At 47.5% G+C, this 20,436-nt stretch overlaps 1 protein-coding gene across 1 annotated transcript in view; it reads left to right on the top strand.

Annotated features, from left to right (window-relative positions):
* Positions 1-2,828: 2,828 nt before the first annotated feature.
* The window catches only part of NSD2 (nuclear receptor binding SET domain protein 2), a 43,426-nt gene continuing 25,818 nt past the window's right edge, over positions 2,829-20,436 (top strand). Inside the window, 3 exon segments of the mRNA XM_081946000.1 lie at positions 2,829-3,115; positions 15,650-16,262; positions 20,366-20,413. Of these exon segments, the coding sequence (XP_081802126.1) occupies positions 2,853-3,115; positions 15,650-16,262; positions 20,366-20,413 (924 nt within the window). The 5' untranslated portion in view covers positions 2,829-2,852.

The following is a 20,436-nucleotide window of genomic DNA, read 5'->3' as shown; positions in this document are numbered from 1 at the left end:
TAAGTTGAGGATTAGCTGAAGCGCCTGTTTCCCAGTCATTCTTCCCAAAGGCAGAAATTTCCTTTTTTCCCCCCTCCTTTTTGTGTTTTCATCTACCCAGAGATCCTGGAAGCTCGAAAGTTGTGCAAGTAATTTAGATGGCCTAGAACAGGGGTGCCAAACTCACGGCCCGTAGGCTGGTTGTGTCACAAGCAAAGGGGCGGGGGGGGGGGAAAGTCCAGATACGTCAGGTGACCACGTGAGTTTGACACCCCTGGGGCTAGAAAAGCTGTAGCCGTTTAACAGAAACAAAGCAGGCTCCTTGCAGTGTAGGAGGAGATGCTGACGGTTTCTCTGGTTTATTATGATGAATTTGGAATTTGCACCCTGGGAGAAAGGAAAAGGTTAAGGCATTCATTGCTCCAAATCAGTACAGGAAGAGGCCTCCCTATGCGTCTCTGGTTTTTAAGCCTCATCATAAGCCGTGGTGTGTTATCTGCTGAATGAGCTATTACTGGCTTCAGAAATAATTGTTAACAAACCAACGATTGGTTTTACGTAGCATACAAACCAAACATGCTAATCAAAGCACATGCCGATCCAAAGGTGAATTATGTATTTACTTTATTTGTCATGGAAACAAAAGTTTGGAGCCTTAAGATAAAATTACAATGAAGGATTAGATTATGAAAGTTGAAAGAGGAAATAAAGAAAATGATACGGAGAAGCAAAAATGGACGCAGCCCTCATTTTGCGTGATATTTTACATACATATTTATAACATTTTTATTAAACCAATTTCTCTGAGGGAGATTATTATTTATCTATTTATTTATAATTTTTATTGGCTGTCCATCTTATCTGTCTAAGGGAAAGCCTGGGAAACTTACAGTTATAAAATGTCCATACATAGATATCGTAATGAAAACAAATAATTAAACAACTTTAAAACCTAAGGACACTTGGCACCGCTGCCCTCCCCCCTCCCCCAGGGAAGAAACAGACAGAAAAACAAACTACAAAGGCAAAACTCCTCTGCAGTGAAGTTGCCCCCTGCAGCATGGACCCCCCCCCCCCCAATTGAAGCACCAACAGTTATTTCTCCAAGCAGGCTTTGCAGCCAGATTAACTTTTTGGGTAAACACTGAGTAAAGGTGGAGGTATAAAATGTACTGTTGGTTAGTCTTTGACTTACAGCTGTAAAAGTGTCTTACAACCATTTTTCGCCCTTGGGACCTTTGCTGCACCCGCAGGGTTGCAGGATTTACATCTGGATGCTTGACAAAAGACTCACGTTTATGACGGTCGCATGTCCAGGGTCATGTTTTTTGCAACCTTCTGGCAAGCAAAATCAATGGGGAAGCCAGATTCATTTCACAACCTGGTTTAGCAACTGCAGCAATTCAATTTACCAATCTGGCAAGAGAAGTCGGGAAATGGGACAATACTCATTTTAACACATTTCTCACTCAGCAACATGAATTTTGGCTCAATTGTGGTCCAGGCCCAGCTTACAAAACTCCCTGATTCTGTTCAGGGCTACTAGGCTGAATGGCTGCCCCTAATCTTTGGGCCTTGATCCCCGACCTGGTCGACCCCTCTTCCCCCAACCCAGATCTTTGTTCTCTTGTTCTCTTCCCCTTCAGGAATTTCTTCTGCCCCTCCTGCAGCTTTTCTTTTGATGTCTCAACCCTTTCTTTCTTTCTTTCTTTTTCTTTCTCTTTCTTTCTTTCTTTCTTCTTCTTTCTTTCTTTCTTTCTTTCTTCTTTCTTTCTTTTTTCTTTCTTTCTTTCTTTCTTTCTTTCTTTCTTTTTCTTTCTTTCTTTCTTTCTTTCTTTCTTTCTTTCTTCCTTCCTTCCTTCCTCCCTCCCTCCCTCCTTCCTTCCTTCTTTCTTTCTTTCTTTCTATCTCTTTCTTTTTTTCCTTCCTTCCTTTTTTTTCTGGCTGTCTGAAGCTCCTTGGAAATCAGATCCCAAGTAACATCATTTTTCCTAGTTCAGTCTTAGGAATCACAACCGTTGATTTCAAGGGGCCCTTTGGAGTTGCCCAGAAGGGGCTTCCCCGCAGAGGGCAGCTGTTGGGGGGTTTGGGGTCCCCAACTTATTTTTTTAAAAAAAACAATTTTATTGAATGTTTTAATCCTTAAAAACAGAAAGAAAAACACTACAAAAACAAACAAAACACAAAACATACATGGCAATATAAAGTAATTATACAGCCTTCTGTATTGGGTCTCCTGCTTAGCTTTTATAATTCTCCATTCTGTATTGCTTTCCCATTGCTTTAACCTTGTCCTATAACATAACAAGAGTAGCGCTAACACGTGTAAGAATATTGATTATTTATATCACCATATATTTGCATTCGCCAACTTCAGATCCTGCCAGCTGAGCCTGCAGCTGTTGTGGAGCTGCCCACGTGGCTTCTGGGGGCCAAGGGGGCCCAGCCAGATGCCCGGGACCCTCTTCTCTGCCCGCGAGGCAGAAGGCCCTGCAGCTGGGGAGGGGGGGCTGAAGGGGCTTCTCGGGGTGGGGGGGCTTTGTGTTGCAAAAGGCGGCCCTTTGTGCCGGGAGGCTCGGGCGGAAGGGAAGGGGCTGCCCTGCTAGCGCAGAGGCCCATCCGGGAGCCCGCGGGCGCCGGGCTGCCTGGGGAGACCCTCGGGGCAGAAGCTCTCCGGGTCGGGGCTGGAGGGGAGGGGGCGATCGCTGAGCGCTGCAGGCGGGACCCCCAGAAGGGAGACTCTCCCTGCAGGAGCCGCGTCCTTCCAGGCGGCCGTGCAGCCGTGGCGGGGTGAGCCTTGCGGGTGAGTGGGGGGGCGGGGAAGGGGGGGGGCTCCGTCGGTCCTTCCTCGGCGGCGGCGGCGGCGGGTTTGAATGGGGCGCGGCGGGTCCGGCGGCGCGAAGGCGGCCAGGCAGCCAATCAACGCGGGGCATTTTTCGCGCTGGTTTCGGCGGGCGAGGCGGAGGCGGAGGAGGCGGGTCCGCGGGGCGGTTGGGCGGCCGGCCGGGGCGGCGGCGGGAGAGGCAGCCGGAGCAGCGGCACCCCCAGCCGGGCCCAGCGCCAGGCGGCCCCCCCGACCCTCCCTCCCTCCGTCCGGCAGGAGGGAAGCAGCGGCGGCGGCGGCGGCAGAAGGCAGGTCAGTGCAGCGCCCGGAGCCCCCATGCGGAGCCCCCTCCTTCTGCCCGCTTCCCGGATCTCCATCCTGGCCACCCGCGGCGGCGGCGGCGGCAGAAGCGATGCGGGCGCGGAGGCTCCGGGGAGGCCATGATGGCTCCGTCCTGCGGCCGCCGGAGGGAGGGATGCGGAGGGGAGACCCGGCCACGTGCAGCGGCGGCGGCGGCGGCTTTTTCTTCTGCCGGGCCCGGGAGGCAGCGGGGCGGGGAAGGGGCGCAGGCGATGCGCGGCAGGCCCGGCTTGGCGTCTCTGCCCGGGGAAGCGGCTCACCGAAGGCCTCCCTCCCTCCCTCCCTGCGGGGCAGCCGCGGTGGCTGGAGGCGCGTCGTCCCCCTGGGGAAGGCGGGCAGCGTCCCCGGGGCGGGCGGGCTCTGGAGCCGGGCAGCTGCCGGCGGGGCCTGGCTGGGTCCCTGGGCGGAGGAGCTGCGTGCCGGGCACCCTTCCCGCGTGGCTCCTTCCGCCCGGCCGCCCTCCCCGGCCCTCCCCCGCGGGGATCCGCCCGCCCCCTCCGCCTGCGGGCTCCGGGCTCGCCTTGCGCGCTTCGCGGCGGCGTTCGTGGAGCGGGGCGCGCGTGGAGGGGGTCGGGGCCGAGCGAGGGATCTGGAGGGGCGCGGGAGCTGCGCGCCTTTGTATGGATGGGGCTGAGTCGAAATGCCCCCTTGGCCGGCCTTGCCGGGGCAAAAGCTCGCGCGGCGCCTTGGAAGAAAGGAGGGAGCCCGGTCGGAAGCCTCAGCCGCCCCTGCAGCCCGTTGACTGCAAGGGCGCCTCCGTGGGACTGGCCACCCAGGGCGCAGCTGCCTTGAAGCGGGGGCTCCGGAGCTCCCCTCCCCGGCGCCTTCTCTCCCGGGGCAGCAAGGGGGCCTCCGAACCCCCCCAAAGCGCTCGGCGATTGGATTATGGCTCCAAATAAAGATTTCCGTGGCGCGGATGTGACCGCAGGCCTCGGAGTCTCTTGGCCCCGGCCGTCCTTTCGATTCCCCGGAATATCCAGCCGGGTCTTGCCCGGTGCTGGCAGGATGCTTGAAGCTACCCCCACCCTCGCTCTCCCTTTGTGAATCCCCGTGTGATGGTTTAACAGGTGCGACCCCCGAGCCCATGTGGCTGAGCCAGCCTTTGTTTATTGATTGATGCGCCTCCAACCTGTGGCCAATGGCTTTAAGGGCCCATAAAAGTTTCAGAAACATCTCACAGGCGTCTTTTTGTTCTCTTCCAGTGAGGCTCACCCGGCAGCCAACAAAACACGCGTTTCTCATCCAGTTGGCTGACAAAGGCTCAGCAGCTTCATCCCCCAGGACTCCATTTATGGGTCCGATTTTGGCGGTTAACTTACTTAAAATGTTTATTAAATGGATGGGGGCTTTTTTGTTCTACTATCAAAATTGGATTTCTCACATCACTTTTGATAAACATTAAATCTGTGCTCATTTAAAAAAAATAGAAATTAATCTGTACTACTCAGCAAAACAGGGTGACTTATTTATGCTTATTTATTAAATGTCTGTGCTTCCCTTCCACCCAATAAGGTGAGTTTTTGTGGAGGGATTGTTTGTTTGTTTGTGAAATCAAGATGCTGCTGCTTTAAGAGTTAACTGGATCCCTTGAGCAGCAGCATTTTTTTAGGTTTTTGGAAATTCTTGGAAAAATATATGTTACTTTAATGAGTGGTTTGGTCTCAGCACACAGACACAAGGTTCAATTCACATCTCATGAATCATTTAAGCGCATACAGTTCTCCATGTACTCATCCAAATTATTAATTAAAAAATGGTGCAGGACAGCATAAGGCCCAACGCAAAATTGTGTGGCTCTGTATTTGATGGTGCTTCAATTTCACAGGGATTGCTGATTGTGTGGATTGTAAATTGACTATATAGTCCTTTATACTGTCATCTAACCAACAATCTGCTAAGGAATCAAGAAATAAGGTTGTCCTCAAAAGATTTGTTTCTGACTAACCCTTCCTGATTACTAACAATTACGGCGTGATTTTCAAGCTGTTGCAGATTAATTTATTTTATGATCTGCAGATCATCAAGTTTCTTTAATATTCTAGCCAGTGTTTCTCAACTTTGGAGACTTTAAGATGGGCGGACTTCAACTCCCAGAATTCCCCAGCCATACCACAACTGGCGGGGGAATTCTGGGAGTTGAACTCCACCCATCTTAAAGTCGCCAAGATTTATAGTTTATCTGGTCCTAGAGATTTAGAAAATAAATGGGTATTTCCTGATTGTGTTTCCCTAAACAAGACCGAGTCTTTAATCTTGATTCTTCTTCTATTTATGCAACTCTTTCTCCAACATTCCTGCTGCTCCTATTTCCCCATCTTAGGTGTCCCTAAAGCTAAGTCTGTTTGGCTTGTTGTATGTCGCTCTGCTCTCTGAAGGGGAAATTTTCAAGCGAGATAAATTGGGAATTTCCTGAAAGGAATTTGGGGTCCCTGAGGAGGTCAAGATAATCCATATCTTCCACCGGTGCTTCTTGCAAAGACAAATACGTGGGCAATAGACACCAACAACTCTATAGGTAGTCCTCCGCTCAACAACCATTCGTTTAGTTACGGTTTGACGTTCTAATGGCACTAAAAAATGAGACATTTACTGTTTTTCACCCTTACGATCGTTGCAAGCGTCCCCAGGGACAAAATTCAGACGCTTGGCCAATGGCTCGTATTTATGACGGTCCCAGGGTCACGTGATCCCCTTTTGCGACCTTCTGGTGAACAAAGTCAATTGGGAAGCCAGATTCACTTAATGACCGTGTCACTCACTTAACTGCAATGATTCATTTAACAACTGAGAAGACAGGTTGTAAAATGGGGGGAAACCTAATCACCTTGCTTAGCAAAATAACTGTGGGGTTCAGTTGTGGTCGTAAACTGAGGACTACCTGTATTCCTTTCTATGTCTTCCTCCACTTATTTCAACCCGCTGGAGTTAATCTGGTTTTATTCCTTTGCTTGAAGCTATGGATTTTTAAAAACATAGATAGTTCTCGTGACCGTAATGGAGCCTGCCAATTGGGGTTATAAGTCGTAAAATGGGTTTAGCCACATGCCTAAACCTGATTTTACAACTTTTGTGTGTGTTCAGTGGTTGTTAAATGAACATCGCAGTTATTAAACGAATTCGTTTTCTACCATGCTACAGTTTCACCGAAAATTGGAAGCATCAGCTAGTTTTCAGTAAAACATGGTCACGTGACTAAAAATGATGGTAAATGCGGCCATGTTGCTGAGCACCGGAAATGAGGTCACATGACTTTGGGAGGGCCAACAATCAGACCCTTTGATCTGAGTAGTAAGTCTCCTTTTTTCAGGTAATTTGGACAGTTTTCTGAGCGACCGGTCATAAGATGAGGGCTGCAATTTCTCCCTTTTTTGTCTTTCCGTTCGTCTTGGGTTGGTTTTTTTTAAAAAAATTCTCCTTCCATTGCTTGCATCTTATCACGGGAGGCCTCCGTCCCGTCAGTTGTTTTCATTTATTAAACGGTGCTTGCTCTCGGGTGCTAGAAATCCCAAGTCTGTCTTGCTGATTACGTCTGCTCCCAACACTTGTGTTTATTCCCCATAGTTTGCACAGAGGAAGGAAAGGATTGTCCTAGCCCCTTCCTCAATAGCCCTGCAGGGTCTCTGTGTCCCTGAATAAAGAAGCATTTGCAGAGGCTAGGTTTAAAAGCCCTCCTGATCCAGGGCCCCCCCGTTCTGTTTTCTTTTTTGCTAGTCCTTGTGGCGTCTCCTGAGTTCTGCCCCTTCCTCTGGAGAACCTGAGTCAAGCCTCAAGCGTCTTCCAGCTGCCTACGGTCTGCGCTGCCTAATGTCCCAATAAAGGGGGATATTTGCAGCTCCGGGTTGAAGTGCGCAGCCCTCGGCGCTCTCCGAGCTTGGTGGTGTCCTGGCAGACGTTTCATGACCCAGCTAGATAACGTCATCAGGGGTAGTAGGGAGTCCTGGCTAGACCCGACAATGTTACCTAAGTTTAGGTGAGATGTTTGCAAGAAAACAGTCCAATTCAGAGACCTCATTGTCTCAGGGAGTCCTCGACTTACAACAGTTCTTTTAGTGACCGTTTGAAGTTCCAACAGCGCTGAAAAAAGTGATTTATGACCATTTTCACACAGCCATTGCAGCAGCATCCCCGTGGTCATGTGATTAAAATTCAGACGTTTGGCAACTGACTCATACTTATGACGTCGGGGCTCACGTGATTGACCTTTCGTGACTTTCTGACAAGCAGAGTCAATGGGAAAAATGGATTCACTTAACAAAGGGGACAAGAAAAGTTGTAAAATGGGGCAAAATTCACTTAACAAATTTTCTCACTTAGCAACACAAATTTTGGGCTTGGTTGTGGTCATAAGTTAAGGACTGCTTAGCTAGTTCGTAATCTTCCATGGACAGGTTGGCCGATGAGGAATATCAGGCTCCAGAACTCCAAAGCCCATGGTGTTGCACATTTCTATCTTTTTTCCAGAATACCATTTTGTGCCTATCGGAATTAGCAACCAAAAAATATATATTATTGGCAGGGGCTCAGTGAGTTCTGGAAATTGTTTTGTCACATCCTTAATATTTGCTGCTGGCAAAGTGCCTGTTTCACATACCGATGAATGTAGTTGGCACAGATTTGTTTCGGTTGCTTGCAGTTGTGAGTCACCAACTACCACAAACCTTCAGTTGACTTGATGCAATTACAACTTCTCTGCCTGCCAGGGACCCGTCATCCCGTCTCCTGTTCATAATCATATCTGATATTTTTATCTCTTTTCTTTATGGAAGGGCCCAACTGGATCACCTTTCTTGCACACTATCGGTTCCTTAGGCGTTGCAGTGGTGTGTGTATGTTTTCTGCCTTGTTGCATACATGCTCACATCATAGTAAAATTAGGCTGGGCTGGAAAGCTTTTAAAAATCTTCATTTGAGGCAATGCATGGTAAAAGGAAGATCAGTTCGAATCTCACCAGGCTCAAAGTTGACTTAGCCTTCCGTCCCTCCAAGGTCAGTAAAATGAGGACCCAGATTGTTGGGGGCAAGAGGCTGACTCTGTAATCACTTGGAGAGGGCTGTGTAGCGGCATGTAAGTCTAAGGGCTATTGCTATCTAACGTCTTTTTTCCAAATATTCCCTCTTATTATTGAAATAATCAGACTCCTGATTCCCCCCCCCCACACACACACACGATAGACCTGAGTTCCCAATCATGTCAACTTTCAGACTTCAACTCCCAGAATTCCCCAGCCAGCCATGCGTCTAAAAGTCTTAAAATAACACAAACAGAGAACTAAAATAGTTTAAAAAGCCAAATAAGAAACCTTAAGATTAAGACAGGTGCACTTCCGTTTGCAATTTTTTCCGGTCCTTTTGTGTCCACTTCAGACCTCCTGATAAGGGGATGGATCTCTAAAAGAGCACTTGCAATGCTCTTCCACACTGCAGAAGATACTCTGAGACCTGGGCAGAGAAGAGTCGTAAAGGGTCTTAATCAGCAATGAATGGTAAAGCCCCGGAGGGCGGGGCAGGAAGTAGCGGACGGAGGGTCCGTTGAGGAGAGGGCCAAGCTGGAACTAAGGAGAAGCTTCCAGGCAGTGAGAACAACCAATGGAAACAACGGCTGCCCTCCAGGAGTCACGGGCTCCATCACTGGAGGTTTTCAAAAATAGACTGAACAACCATTTGATTGGGACAGTAGAAGGTCTTCTGCCTTGAGCAGGGATTGGATTAGATGACCGCTAAGGTCCCTTCCAGCCCTATGATACGTAGGCTTTGTTAGTTCAAGGTATAACATTTCTGAGAAAGGGAGGAAAATAACAGACGCAGTAATTTTTTACCACCATAGAAAGCTATTTTTGTTGAATATAATTCATTACGGCTAGTCCTTAACTTAGTACCACAATGGGAAGACCTGTTTAGAATGAGTTCGAATCTCCACGGCCAGATGAATGCTGAGATATCCATTTTATGGGATGTATCTATGCTGCTGCAATCATGATACGAACAGAGTTCAAGAGGACGTAATCAAACAGTAATATAATAAACAACAAGGGCAGAATACAGAAAATACAGTACACACCCAATAAACTAGAGGGCATCACAATATGCTCAGACAACATAATGGTAGTCTTCACTGTGGGCTGAGCCTGGATCCCTCAGTTTTTAATACTCTGGGAGGGGGCTTCTGGGTCAAGCTGAGTGAACACTTAAGACCTGGTGAAGGGCTAGAGAGCCGAGGAACTGCAGAGACCTTCACGAAGGGTGGAAGAGCTCAATTCAAGTCCTGTCCGTCTGCAAAGCCCCAGTGAGTGAGAGACTTCTAGAGCGGATCCTAAAGACATCGAGTTAATTCAGTAGTTGCCAGGCAGTGACTTCACCAAGAACTGATCTTTTCAGACCAACCTTATCTCGTTTCTTAACTGGGTCGTTTCCTTAGTAGATTGTGGGAATGCTGTAGACGCCTTGACAAAGCACCCCGTTACACGACACGATTAACAGGCCAGTTAGCACTAGCAATAGCCCTTAGACTTATATGTCGCTTCACAGTGCTTTTACAGCCCCCTCTAAGCGGTTTTCAGAGTCAACCTCCTGGCCTCCAACCATCTGGGTCCTCATTTTACCAACCTTGGAATGACGGAAGGCTGAGTCAACCCTCCGCCTGCTGAGATTTGATTTTCCAAATTGCAGGCAGCCGGCAGTCAGCAGAAGTAGGCTGCAGTACTGAACTCTAACCACTGCACCACCACGGCTCTTAAGGGGGAACAAAATGGTGAGGCGGGGAAAAACAGCAACCCAAAGCTCTTATCAGGGGCTCCTTGTAAAATTGGAGAAGGGATGTTGAGTGGAATGACCTAAAGTTAAGCCTTTGGGCATCTTTGGTGATCAATAAATGTTTAGGCTTACGGCTTGAATCCTGCATTCTTCAGTATTTTCTGTTAACGACTGGTGTAAAGGAAGAAATCTGGAGAGCGTAGCCAGTGATGTAGAAGGCAAATGCAATTTTTACAAAATGATAGTGGGCTGATCATCTCAGAATAAAGTTGAAGAGAGATTAATTGCAGTAAGGAAACAAGAAGCATCAAATGCACAGGTCTGGCGTCACCGTACAAGTAGTTTTCACTTAGCACCCCTAATTGGGACTAGAACTTTTGTCACTAAGCAAAGCGGTCATTAGGTGAATCATCAGATGACACCACTGCTTATTGACGGCAGTTCTGGTTGACCCAGTTATGGTTGTTAGGTTCGCAGCCTTCCAACCTCCATGGCACACCCCCCCCATCCATCTATCTCCTCCCACCTTTGCCCTCTTTCACCATGCCCAGTCAATTTTGTTAGGTTTCATGAGCAGAAATAATAATAATAATAATACTAATACTAATGTTTTGCACTGCTCAAGGTTTCCCTTGAGTATTTTGTCTACCCCTAAACATTGTGCTGAAGGATTTAGCAACAAAAAAAATGCTCTGAGGAGGGTGAGAGATTAAATCCTATGAAGAGACATTGAAGGGGTTGGGCCTGTTCAATGGGGATATTATGGCACTCTTCCTAGACCAGAAAAGACGTTGCAAGAAGTTGGTCAGAACTCTTATTGTTGGAGAGTGTAGGATATCAAGACATGCTTTGAAGTTATGGGAAAGCAGATTTCAGTGGAATATGATGGAACACTTGGCTTCAGTTATGGAACCAACTTTGCAAGAGAGATGTTGGCCTCCATTTTCCTTGGATGTATGCAGACCAGTGGTGGGTTTCAAATTTTTTTAGAACCTCTCCTGTAGGTGTGGCCTGCTTTGTGGGAGTGGCTTGCCAGCCATGTGACAGAGGCGTGGCCATCTTGTAAAATGTGGTGAAACTCACTTAACAATACTCTTGCTTAGCAACCAAAATGTTGGCTCAGAAACTCTGGCATTGAAGCACGCAAGTCTTAAAGCTGTGTGACCCTTGCACCCCTAACCCTTTAGGAAAAAAAAAAAACTCAGAGATGTTCAAACTTGACAGCTTTAAGACTTGTGGACTTCAACTCCCAGAATTCCTCCTCTCGCTCTTCAACTTGATGATGGGCGGGGGGAGGGAGCTGGAACCGGTTCTAAACGGCACTGTAGATTTGTGGAACCTCTTCGATAGGAGAGCTTAGAACTGGCAGGAACCCACCCCTGATGCAGACCCTGGATAGCCCCCTAGTGGGACGCTTGAGTTTGGATTCTGCAACTCTGGAAGTGAGTTGGGTTCAGTGGCCATTCTGGAAACTTAACAAAGAACCCATCAACTTAGTTTGAACCAGGTGACCTGTGGCCGCTGGGCTTACGGTTTCAGAGATGCTTCTGCACCAGATTCCTCGACAGCTTGAAACAATAACAGGGCTTCTAATGTCCGGCCTTGGAAGATTCGAAGAGGTATTTTGGCTTAAAGGAAGCCCATGTTGATCTGTAAAGCATAATCAAACATCAGCGCAGGAAATGTTTTTATGGTGACATTTTGTATTATGATCATGAACTGCTTTATGGTAATGTTTATAACTTGTTTTATAAAGCCAGCCAGATTTCAGTTTCACAGGAGTTATGGGTCCCAGATATTGGACCCATTCTGAAAGTCAACCCCTTTGAGGCCCCTTGGTTCAAAGCATTTTGCCCCGGGCTGCCCAGTTCTGCCTAGGGAAGCTTAAGGGAAGGGACGTGTCAGGAGTCCATGGATAAGTTACCATCAACAACAAGAGTCGTAGTTGTAATTAGATCCAGGTAACTTAGACCCTCCAATTAAAATCACAGCAAACCCACCATAATTGCATGTTGCATTGTTCCTTAAAACGGTTTAGATTAACGTTTCATGACTTAATTCTCCAGTCAACATGGCCGTAGCTTAGACGCCTGGGGTATGTCCGCCTCTCCAGTAGCTGCAACAATTAGAAAACAGCTTTAGAGTTTACATTTCGGCTTCCCATCCTAAAAAGGCAACCCCAGAGCACCAATTCCTGAGTTTCAAACGAAAAATTGCATTGCAGATGAAGTTCAATTTTGGGGGGGTTTAGCTTGCAGTCAAAGGAGACGCTGATCTTTCCTAAATAAGAGAGATCTGAAGATGTGGTCCTCTGTCAGCCGAATGAATGGGATGATTGTTCGCCATGTGGCATCCTTCGAAACAGACTCAACCCTTCTGTCAAGCTACCAAATTCAACGGGAGCCTTTTCGCAAATTTTTTAAAAAAAATCAGTTCAGCTTCCACGGTTTTCAGTCCCGAACTTACAATAATGTACCATTACAACTAAATCGAAAAATGAGCGATTTCACTTGTGAAGTTGGGCTTACCACATTATTATAGCAAATCTCTCTGCCCATTTTTATTTGGCTAATTTAGACACTAGTAAATTAAACTCTAAAGCTAAATCCTAAGCTTTGGTTTCTTGGTTCCCATCTTTTCTATTAAGTTTGTAGGGCCTTTGGCTGCGACAGCCCAAGTTTTAGGCAGTCAGATCAACAATTGCTTTCTGGTGGAGGGGCTGGCATTTTGACGGGAGGGGGCTGGGTTCCCGTCCCTGGCTGGGCATTTTGGTGCGTTTCTGGGACTTAGGATGTTTTATGTGAGTTTCTTGTTTTAATACTAGATAATTGCACCAGGGGTTTTCAGCCATCAGATTTGCATAACTTATTCCAAATTTGCTTTCCATACATGTTCCAAATATTTGGAATATTTGGCATTCCAAAAGAGGTGTGGAGTCCTGTAAGGGGCTTCTGGGTCTACAAGTCGTCCTCTTCTGATTTATGACAAGAATCAATCTGGTTACGTGATGAGGACAGGAGAACATTGCGATGGGATCCATCGTGAATTGTTGAATGGAATTTCAGAAGTTTGATCCTGAAAGGAGGGGTTGGCTCATTTTATCCCCATCTGAACTTACCCACAGGTGTATTTTTAAAAAAAACAACATTGGAAGCTTGGAACTTTATTAAAATAAAACCTTTCTATGGGAAGTAATCAATCAAAAGTAAAGCTATATTTTGAAACTGGAAGGGTAAACTTGATTTATTGTGTAGGTGAAAGATAAATGTTTAAACCATTTCCTAACTTGCACTTAGTTAGATCAACCTTAATTGCTATAAAAATACTACAGAGTGCAAGACTGGGTGTCAAGAGAGGTCAAGATGTGTTGGTCAGGATTTTCATGCGGCTCCTTTCTTCTTTTCCTGCATGCCAGCTGTTGCAGCTCAGCCAAACAACAGAATTTCATATTACGTCCTGTTGGTAAAGGAGAGATACAAAATGATCCCTGTACACAGACCTCACATACCGAGATAATAACACCACAGTGGCATGCTAAGTTTATTTATTTTTTCTTAATTTGACTTTGTACACATATCTCCCATTCAAGGGAACTGCAGGGTAATTCTGCTGCCTTGGTCATGTTTCTGATGGTAATGGTGGGTAATTCACCTGGGAAGACCGTTTGGGGGGCATTTGCAGGTTCAGAAAAGTTTTCTTACTTCTGTTACTTAAGCTTGTGGCCCTGGGCATGTCTGAACATTGTTGGGATGTTTGCAAGCCTTCCGCTTGGGCTCCCTGCCGTCCATGCCTAGCGGAGTGTGTCACCCAACCCTCTCGTTGTCTGTCTGTCTCCCTTCGCTCCCCGTAGATGCTCCTGCTTATCCAGTGCCCCGTTTTCTGCTTCGACCCGGGGCGTCCCTCTGACTCCATCCAGCAAGCCATGGAGGGAGGGGGAATCGTTGGCCAACTCTCCTTAGCATGGCACCATCATGAATATTCTCAGGCAATTCTGCCTTTGATGCCGGGAGTTCACCTTGTAGAGATGAACAGAGAAACGGAAGGATTCAACGGGAGCCTTTTCACAATTTTTTTTAAAAGTTCTGCTTCTATGGTTTTCTGTCTTGAGCTTACATTTATTGCGTTTATCAATTACAAATATTGTCAGAAATGGTGTAAGGTCTCCTGCTTGGGTGGGAGGTTGGACTGGATGACCTACAAGGTTCCTCCCAACGCTGTTGATCTCTTCATCAAATAGTAGCAATAGCACTTAGACTTAGGTACCACTTCACAGTACTTTACAGCCCTCTCTAAGCAGTTTACAGAATTAGCATCTTTCCCCCGACAATCTGGGTCCTCATTTGACCGACCACGGAATGACGGAAGGCTGAGTCAACCTTGAGCCGGTCAGGATGGAACTCCTGGCAATGGGCAGTGAGTTAGCCTGCAGTACTGCATTGTGACCACTGCGCCACCTCTACCTATGACAAAATGGAGATCTTCCCACTATGCTTGTATATCACGACGGTTGTAAATCAGTTCCACCATGTGACTGGCCTGATTTATGACCGAGCAGTCATAACTCGAGGCCCTTCTCCACAACATCCCAAATGCAAGCCATCACTAAATGGCTCTGCATTTGCATCCTCCCATTTGTCTTGGGCATTTTGCCCCCAAGAACCTCCTTCAAATGAAGCTTTCCCAGGCGAAGGCTTTTCCCTCGGCTGCCTGGCCTTCAAACCCAAGCGGTGAAAGCCGTGGCTGGTTTGCAACGGGCGCTACAAAGAAAGAATGAGTCACTTCTATCCCACATCCTTTCCTTTCCTGTCAAGATCTGCCTCTTGCTTATTTGTAGCCTATTTGTAGCTTTGGGTGGGCTGCTGGTCATTGTCCTTCGCTCCTGTGTTTTGGAGGGCCTTGGGGTCTCTCCCGGGGGTCTTGTGGGCTTTGTTTTAACGCATCCTTCGAAGTTGTCCAGCTACAATAATGCCTGAGCAGCTATTCTTCCCCCTCTCCCCTTCTCAAAGCAACACTTCCCATCTCTGCTGCTGCTGCTGCTGCTTTTATTTGTAAGGCCGCAGAAGAGCCAAACGTTAAGCACTTGGTTTGTTTCAAAATGCCTATTGGTCTCATTCTGAGAATTACCTAGAATGGGGATGGCTAAACTTTTGCCTGTTGGGTATGCAAGGGTGCGCACGCAATAGCGTGCATGGGGGCACCCATAATGCAAAGCGCACCCCCACTTGCACACGCATGCACAACCCCCACACACACACGCTGCACTGCTCACCTCCCAGCTGAGCTTGGCATTTCCTCCCTGGGGCTGGGGAAGGATTCCCAGGGGAAATTTCCTCCCGTTGGGCCCATTTGTCGCCCTCCCCAGGACCCAGAGGCTTTCTTGGAGCCTGGGGGGGAGGCGGAAACAGCCTCCCCCCCCGGCCCTCTGGAAGGCTGAAAAGCAGCTGGCTGGCGCATGCATGCGCAGTGGAGCTGACGGTGCACATGCCAGCAGATACGGCTCTGCGTGCCATAGGTTGCCCATCACAGACCTAGAAGAATCCAGTGTGGATTTTAAGAGTAGGGACCGTGAATATTTTATCTTAGAAGCTACACTGCCGAATCCGCCTTAAAGGTTGGGATGGGTTTGTATTATTTTGTAGCGTGTTTTGGTAACGCTAGGCTCCCCAAATATGCTCACTGGGCTTCCTCCGGGACTAATAATACAATGTTTGTGGCTTTGTTCCTTTATTTATGCAGAAATACCAATAAACTGGAAACCTCCGCGATGGATTTCAAAAGTAACTCGCTGTTGCTCCCCAAGAAAGGTGCCAACCACATCAAAATGAAGCCGGTCCCCGAGATCCTGGGGGGTCCAACCGGAAAGCCACCCGGCTGCGAAGTGAGCCGGGAGTGTTCTGTTTACCTGGGCAAGACCCACCTTTCCGCCACACTACAGGACGATGTCATGCCGAAATACAACGGCCGCGACACCCTGCCCTTCATCCCCGTGGAGAAGCTCCAGGACCTGACCTCCCGCGTCTTCAACGGGGAATCGGGGACGCAGGAGGCCAAGCTGCGATTCGAGCCTCAGGAAGTCAGGGAAGCCGCGACGCCCCCCAACACTACGCCGGCCAAGAACGGCTCGCCGGAAATCAAACTGAAAATCACTAAGACGTACATGAACGGGAAGCCCCTCTTCGAGTCCTCCATTTGTGGCGACAGCGTGCTGGAGGTCGCTCAGGCGGAGCCAAATCAGGGAAGCAAGGAGAAGAGGAACAGGAAAAGGAGCATCAAGTACGACTCCCTGCTGGAGCGAGGATTCATGGAAGCGGCTCTATTGTCCAGTTCGTCCGGTTCCTCTGACGAAAAGGTACCCTTGCTCCCCTCCTCCGGCCGTTGTTGGGGAAGGGGAGGGGGCAGAATTTGTGGCTTGGTTGAAATCGGGTTTTAAGGTCTTTGCTCAGATGAATCGGTCTGTGGCTTCTGAGAACGTAAAGGCATCCTTGAGTTGAGCTTTGTGATGGCTGCAGAATATGGGTAGTCCTCGAGTTACGGCAGTTCATTTAGTGACCATTCAAAGTTGCAACAGCACTGAAAATTGCGAAAATTATGACCATTTTCATAGTTATGACCTTTGCAGCATCTCCATGACCAGGTCATCAAACTTGACATGTATGATGGTTGCTGTGTCCCAGGGTCACGTGATCCCCTTTTGCGACCTTCTGACAAGAAAAGCAGGTCCACTTAGCGTCCGGGTTATTAACTTGTCAACTGCAGTGCTTCTCAACAATTGTGGCAAGAAGAGTCGTAGAACAAGGCAAAGCGCAACAAATGTCTCCCTTAACAACAGAAATTTTGGTCTCAGTTGTGGTCATAAGTTGAGGACTACCTGTATGCCTATAATTTTCTAGCCACAATATAAAAGGGGCTTACTCTTGCCTTGGTTTGGATTTTATTGAAATCATGTCGATTTAAATCACTAGGAAAAAGGCTTGATTTAAATCAACTCGGTTGAAATCATAATTTTTGAAGAGCGACTGCCCTCTCTGCTGGGAAACTGTGTGAATGCAAATTGTGTGAGTGCAGGGGATTTGATCTCAGCTTGCAGAGCTTGGATTCATTGAACGAGTTTATCAAACATGTGAATATTGCAGAAGGTGCAGCCTCCTCCTGCTACATAACTCAGTTCCATCGCATGCTGAATAAACTCAATTATTAACGTATCTTAAATAGAAAACTATCCTTAGAGAGATTTTTATTCCAAAAGCATTTTATTAAAATAAATCCGATTTAATTTTTTTAAAAAATCTGATTTTTTTTAAAAAAAAACCATTGATTTTTAGCCACCCTGGGGGTAGCTCATCTGGATGTCCTGGGGAAGCTGCCTTCCATCCCAGTTTAAACCACAAGTGATCCCATTCCCACCACCCCTGCCTGGTGGTCAGAGATAATGAAAGCTGCGCTTGAATAACTCTGGTTTAGACAGGGCCGAACCAGACAAGGAATCCATCAGTAGCTCTGATTGACATGCCTGTGACTTCCTGTGGCGTAGAGTGTTAAATACATGAGAATACGTAATATTAAATATATGAGGAATACATGCAGAGTATGATCATTAACCTAAGGCAGTGCAATGCTTTTCTTCTATGAAGGGGTGGGTTTGGCTTCCATCCCCCCATCCCAAATCATTGGGTGTGTTAAAAACTGAAATTCACCGAATGGCTTGTCACTGGAGAATACGGTTCTCCTTAACCAGTGGAACAGAAGTTGCCTCCAGAGGTTGTGGGTGCTCCATCACTGGAGGCTTTTAAGAAGAGATTGGACAACCGTTTGTCTCAAATTGCATAGGGTCTCCTGCTCGAGCAGGGGGCTTGACTAGAAGACCTCCAAGGTCCCTTCCAGCTCTACTCTGATTGAAGCTACCTTTGTCTTCTCTATCTCTGTTGAGGAGAGGAACCAGTTAGAATTCCTAGAGTTCCTCTCCGTTGATGTTTGAAGAATTTTTAAGTTTAGAGTAGCTCAGATGTAGGACAAAGCAGAAGGTTCCTCAGTCGTCCCCTGAGGTGGAGAACAATCTCTACGTTTTTATCAAAGTAAGGCTTTGTCCCAAAGGTGCTTTTTAGGAGATGCACCTGGAGTTTTTGGGTCTCGACTGAAGCAAGAAAGTCCAGCTTCCTTTTGGAAAACGCACCCTTGGGACAACCAAGACCTGCATGGTGGAGAACCTCCAGAGAGCAAACAGGGCTTTGATTTTGAGTAAAACTGAGCTCTGAGGATTCCCTTTCTGCTTTTCTCTCTGCGAGGGCCCCTCTCAAATGCACGCTAAGCCCAATAGGACAAGTCCAGACCTGATTTCTGGCTGAAGAGAGGAGGGGTCTCCTTTTAATGTTAGGCATATCGAACTATGTGCCTGGATAGATTTATATTGGGGTAGAAAGTGCTTTGGTTAAAGGACCCACTCAAAGAGATTAGATGGAGGAAGTGTCAATCTCCCAGTTCTAGATATTTTGGCTGTTTCCAGGACCGTATTCCACATGGACCCTTTAGTAAAAATGGACTTTTATGATGATTTAGGTTATTTCTGTGAGAGCATCAGCAAAAGATGTGAGGCTGTTGGACTCCTTAAATGTCAGCCCATAACACTTTTCGCGCGGATGCGTCTCATCCCCTCCGGGATGCATTGTCTTCCGAAAGAGTCCCGCTTGCTAGAGATGTGGGGAGGGGAGGGAGGGGGTTGGAGTGTCAGGAATTAAGTTCCCCATTCCTTCTCGCTAGCCTATTCCAAGGAAGCCGCCGGTACAGTTGAAGGCAGCCCAAGCCTGATCCTAAGTTGCAGGAGGGAGAAGACCTAGAAGAAGAGGAGGCGCTGTAGGGAATTAGATCTTTGACTTGGGCTCGTTGGGATGGTTTTGTGCTCAGAATGTATTTGTATTCAGAGGCCAGAAACGGTTTTGGACACAATGCAAAGGTAACAACAGGTTGCAGGGAAATTCACTGCTGCTTGTAAAATGCTTATGAGAGGAAAGTTAGATTTCATCGGCGTGTCTTGCAGTTTCTGACCTTAAACGTGGCCGTGTGCAGGGGCTTTCCAGGTGGCGTTGACAGTTCAGTTTCTTTGATGGAAACAATCAAGCAGCTTTGATTTTTGAGCTTGGCAGATTTCAAAAAATGAGCACTGCACACCTCTATTTGGAGGAAGCTTTAAGCTGGAGAAACATCTTGAGAAAGTCCCTGCTGATTCTGGATTGTTATGGCTTGTCCATGCCTTTCTTGCCAATGAGGTCCAGTTTCATCAGGACAACAGAGGCCAGTCCTTACCCCCGTTATGGATCACTCCCCCTCCCCCAATTCATTTGACTTACTGGTGTCGTTCTCAAAAGGATGGCAGCTCTGGGGCCCTCCTGGAAGCAGCCATCTCCAAGAGGGCTTCAGGTGTGTCTCTGGAGAAGACCTGGAGAACCGATTTTGCTTAGGAATTGACTCATTTAAAGACATAACCCACCTTGGAAGTTCCTGGTATCTGAAGCAAAGAATCCCTCTCCGTATTGTGACCGCAAACCCATAATCCCTACAGAAGCCGAGCAAAGAAGCTCCCTTCTTAAGACACGCAGGTGGTCCTCGACTTACAACTGCAATTGAGCCCCAAATTTCTTTTGCTGAGCAAGATGGTTGCTAAGTGAGCTTTGCCTCATTTTACTGCCTTTTTTACCGCAACGATTAAGTGGATAACTACAGTTGCTAAGTTAGTGACATGGCCGTAAAGTGAACTCGTCTTCCCTGTTGACTTTGCTTGTCCGAAGGTTGCAAAAGGGACCCTGGGACATGGCAACCATCCTAAGTACATGCCAGTTGCCAAGCCTCTGAATTTTGATCACGTGACCATGGAGATGAGGCAAGGGTCCTGTGGAAAACAGCCATAAGTCATTTTTTTCAGTGCCGTTGTACCTTCAAATGGTCACTGAATGGTACAAACGGAGGTCTACCTGCACACTACCTTTCCATTGCTAAAGAGCAATCCTCCTCACTCCTTGAAGATCAGAGAATTCCACAGAGCATCAGAAGCGAAATCCTGGCTGCCTTCGTAGCCTGTTTCTCCTAAGAGCCCAAAGTGCCTTCAAACTACTGAATACATCCAGGTTGGAGATAGCAGCATCCCTTAGACTTCTATCCCGATTCATATGGCTTTTCCAGCCCTCTCTAAGTGCTTTGCAGAGTTAGCCTCTTGCCCCCAACAGTCGCGGAAGGAGTCCGGAGTCAACCTTGAGCCTGTCAGGATCGAACTGCTGGCAGTGGGCAGAGTTTAGCCTGCAATGCTGCATTCTGACCACTGGGCCACTACGGCTCTTGTTTAAGATTGAAACCGGTAGTACTGACCTTAATAAGAAGCGTTGGAGTTTTGTGTTTCTTCAGCCATGGAAGTGTTCTCATTGCTAGAATTTGGCTGTGCTTCCTTTCCCCTCCCCCTCCCTAAAGATCTCTGCTGAGGAAGAGGAGGAAGAGGAAGAAGAAGACTCTTCTCTGGTGGCTGGAAAGGAGGAGAAGAC

This window comes from Natrix helvetica, assembly GCF_964273705.1.
Source record: "Natrix helvetica genome assembly, chromosome: 3".
Classification (NCBI taxonomy): domain Eukaryota; kingdom Metazoa; phylum Chordata; class Lepidosauria; order Squamata; family Natricidae; genus Natrix; species Natrix helvetica.
This window is presented reverse-complemented; position numbering and strand designations above follow the sequence as displayed.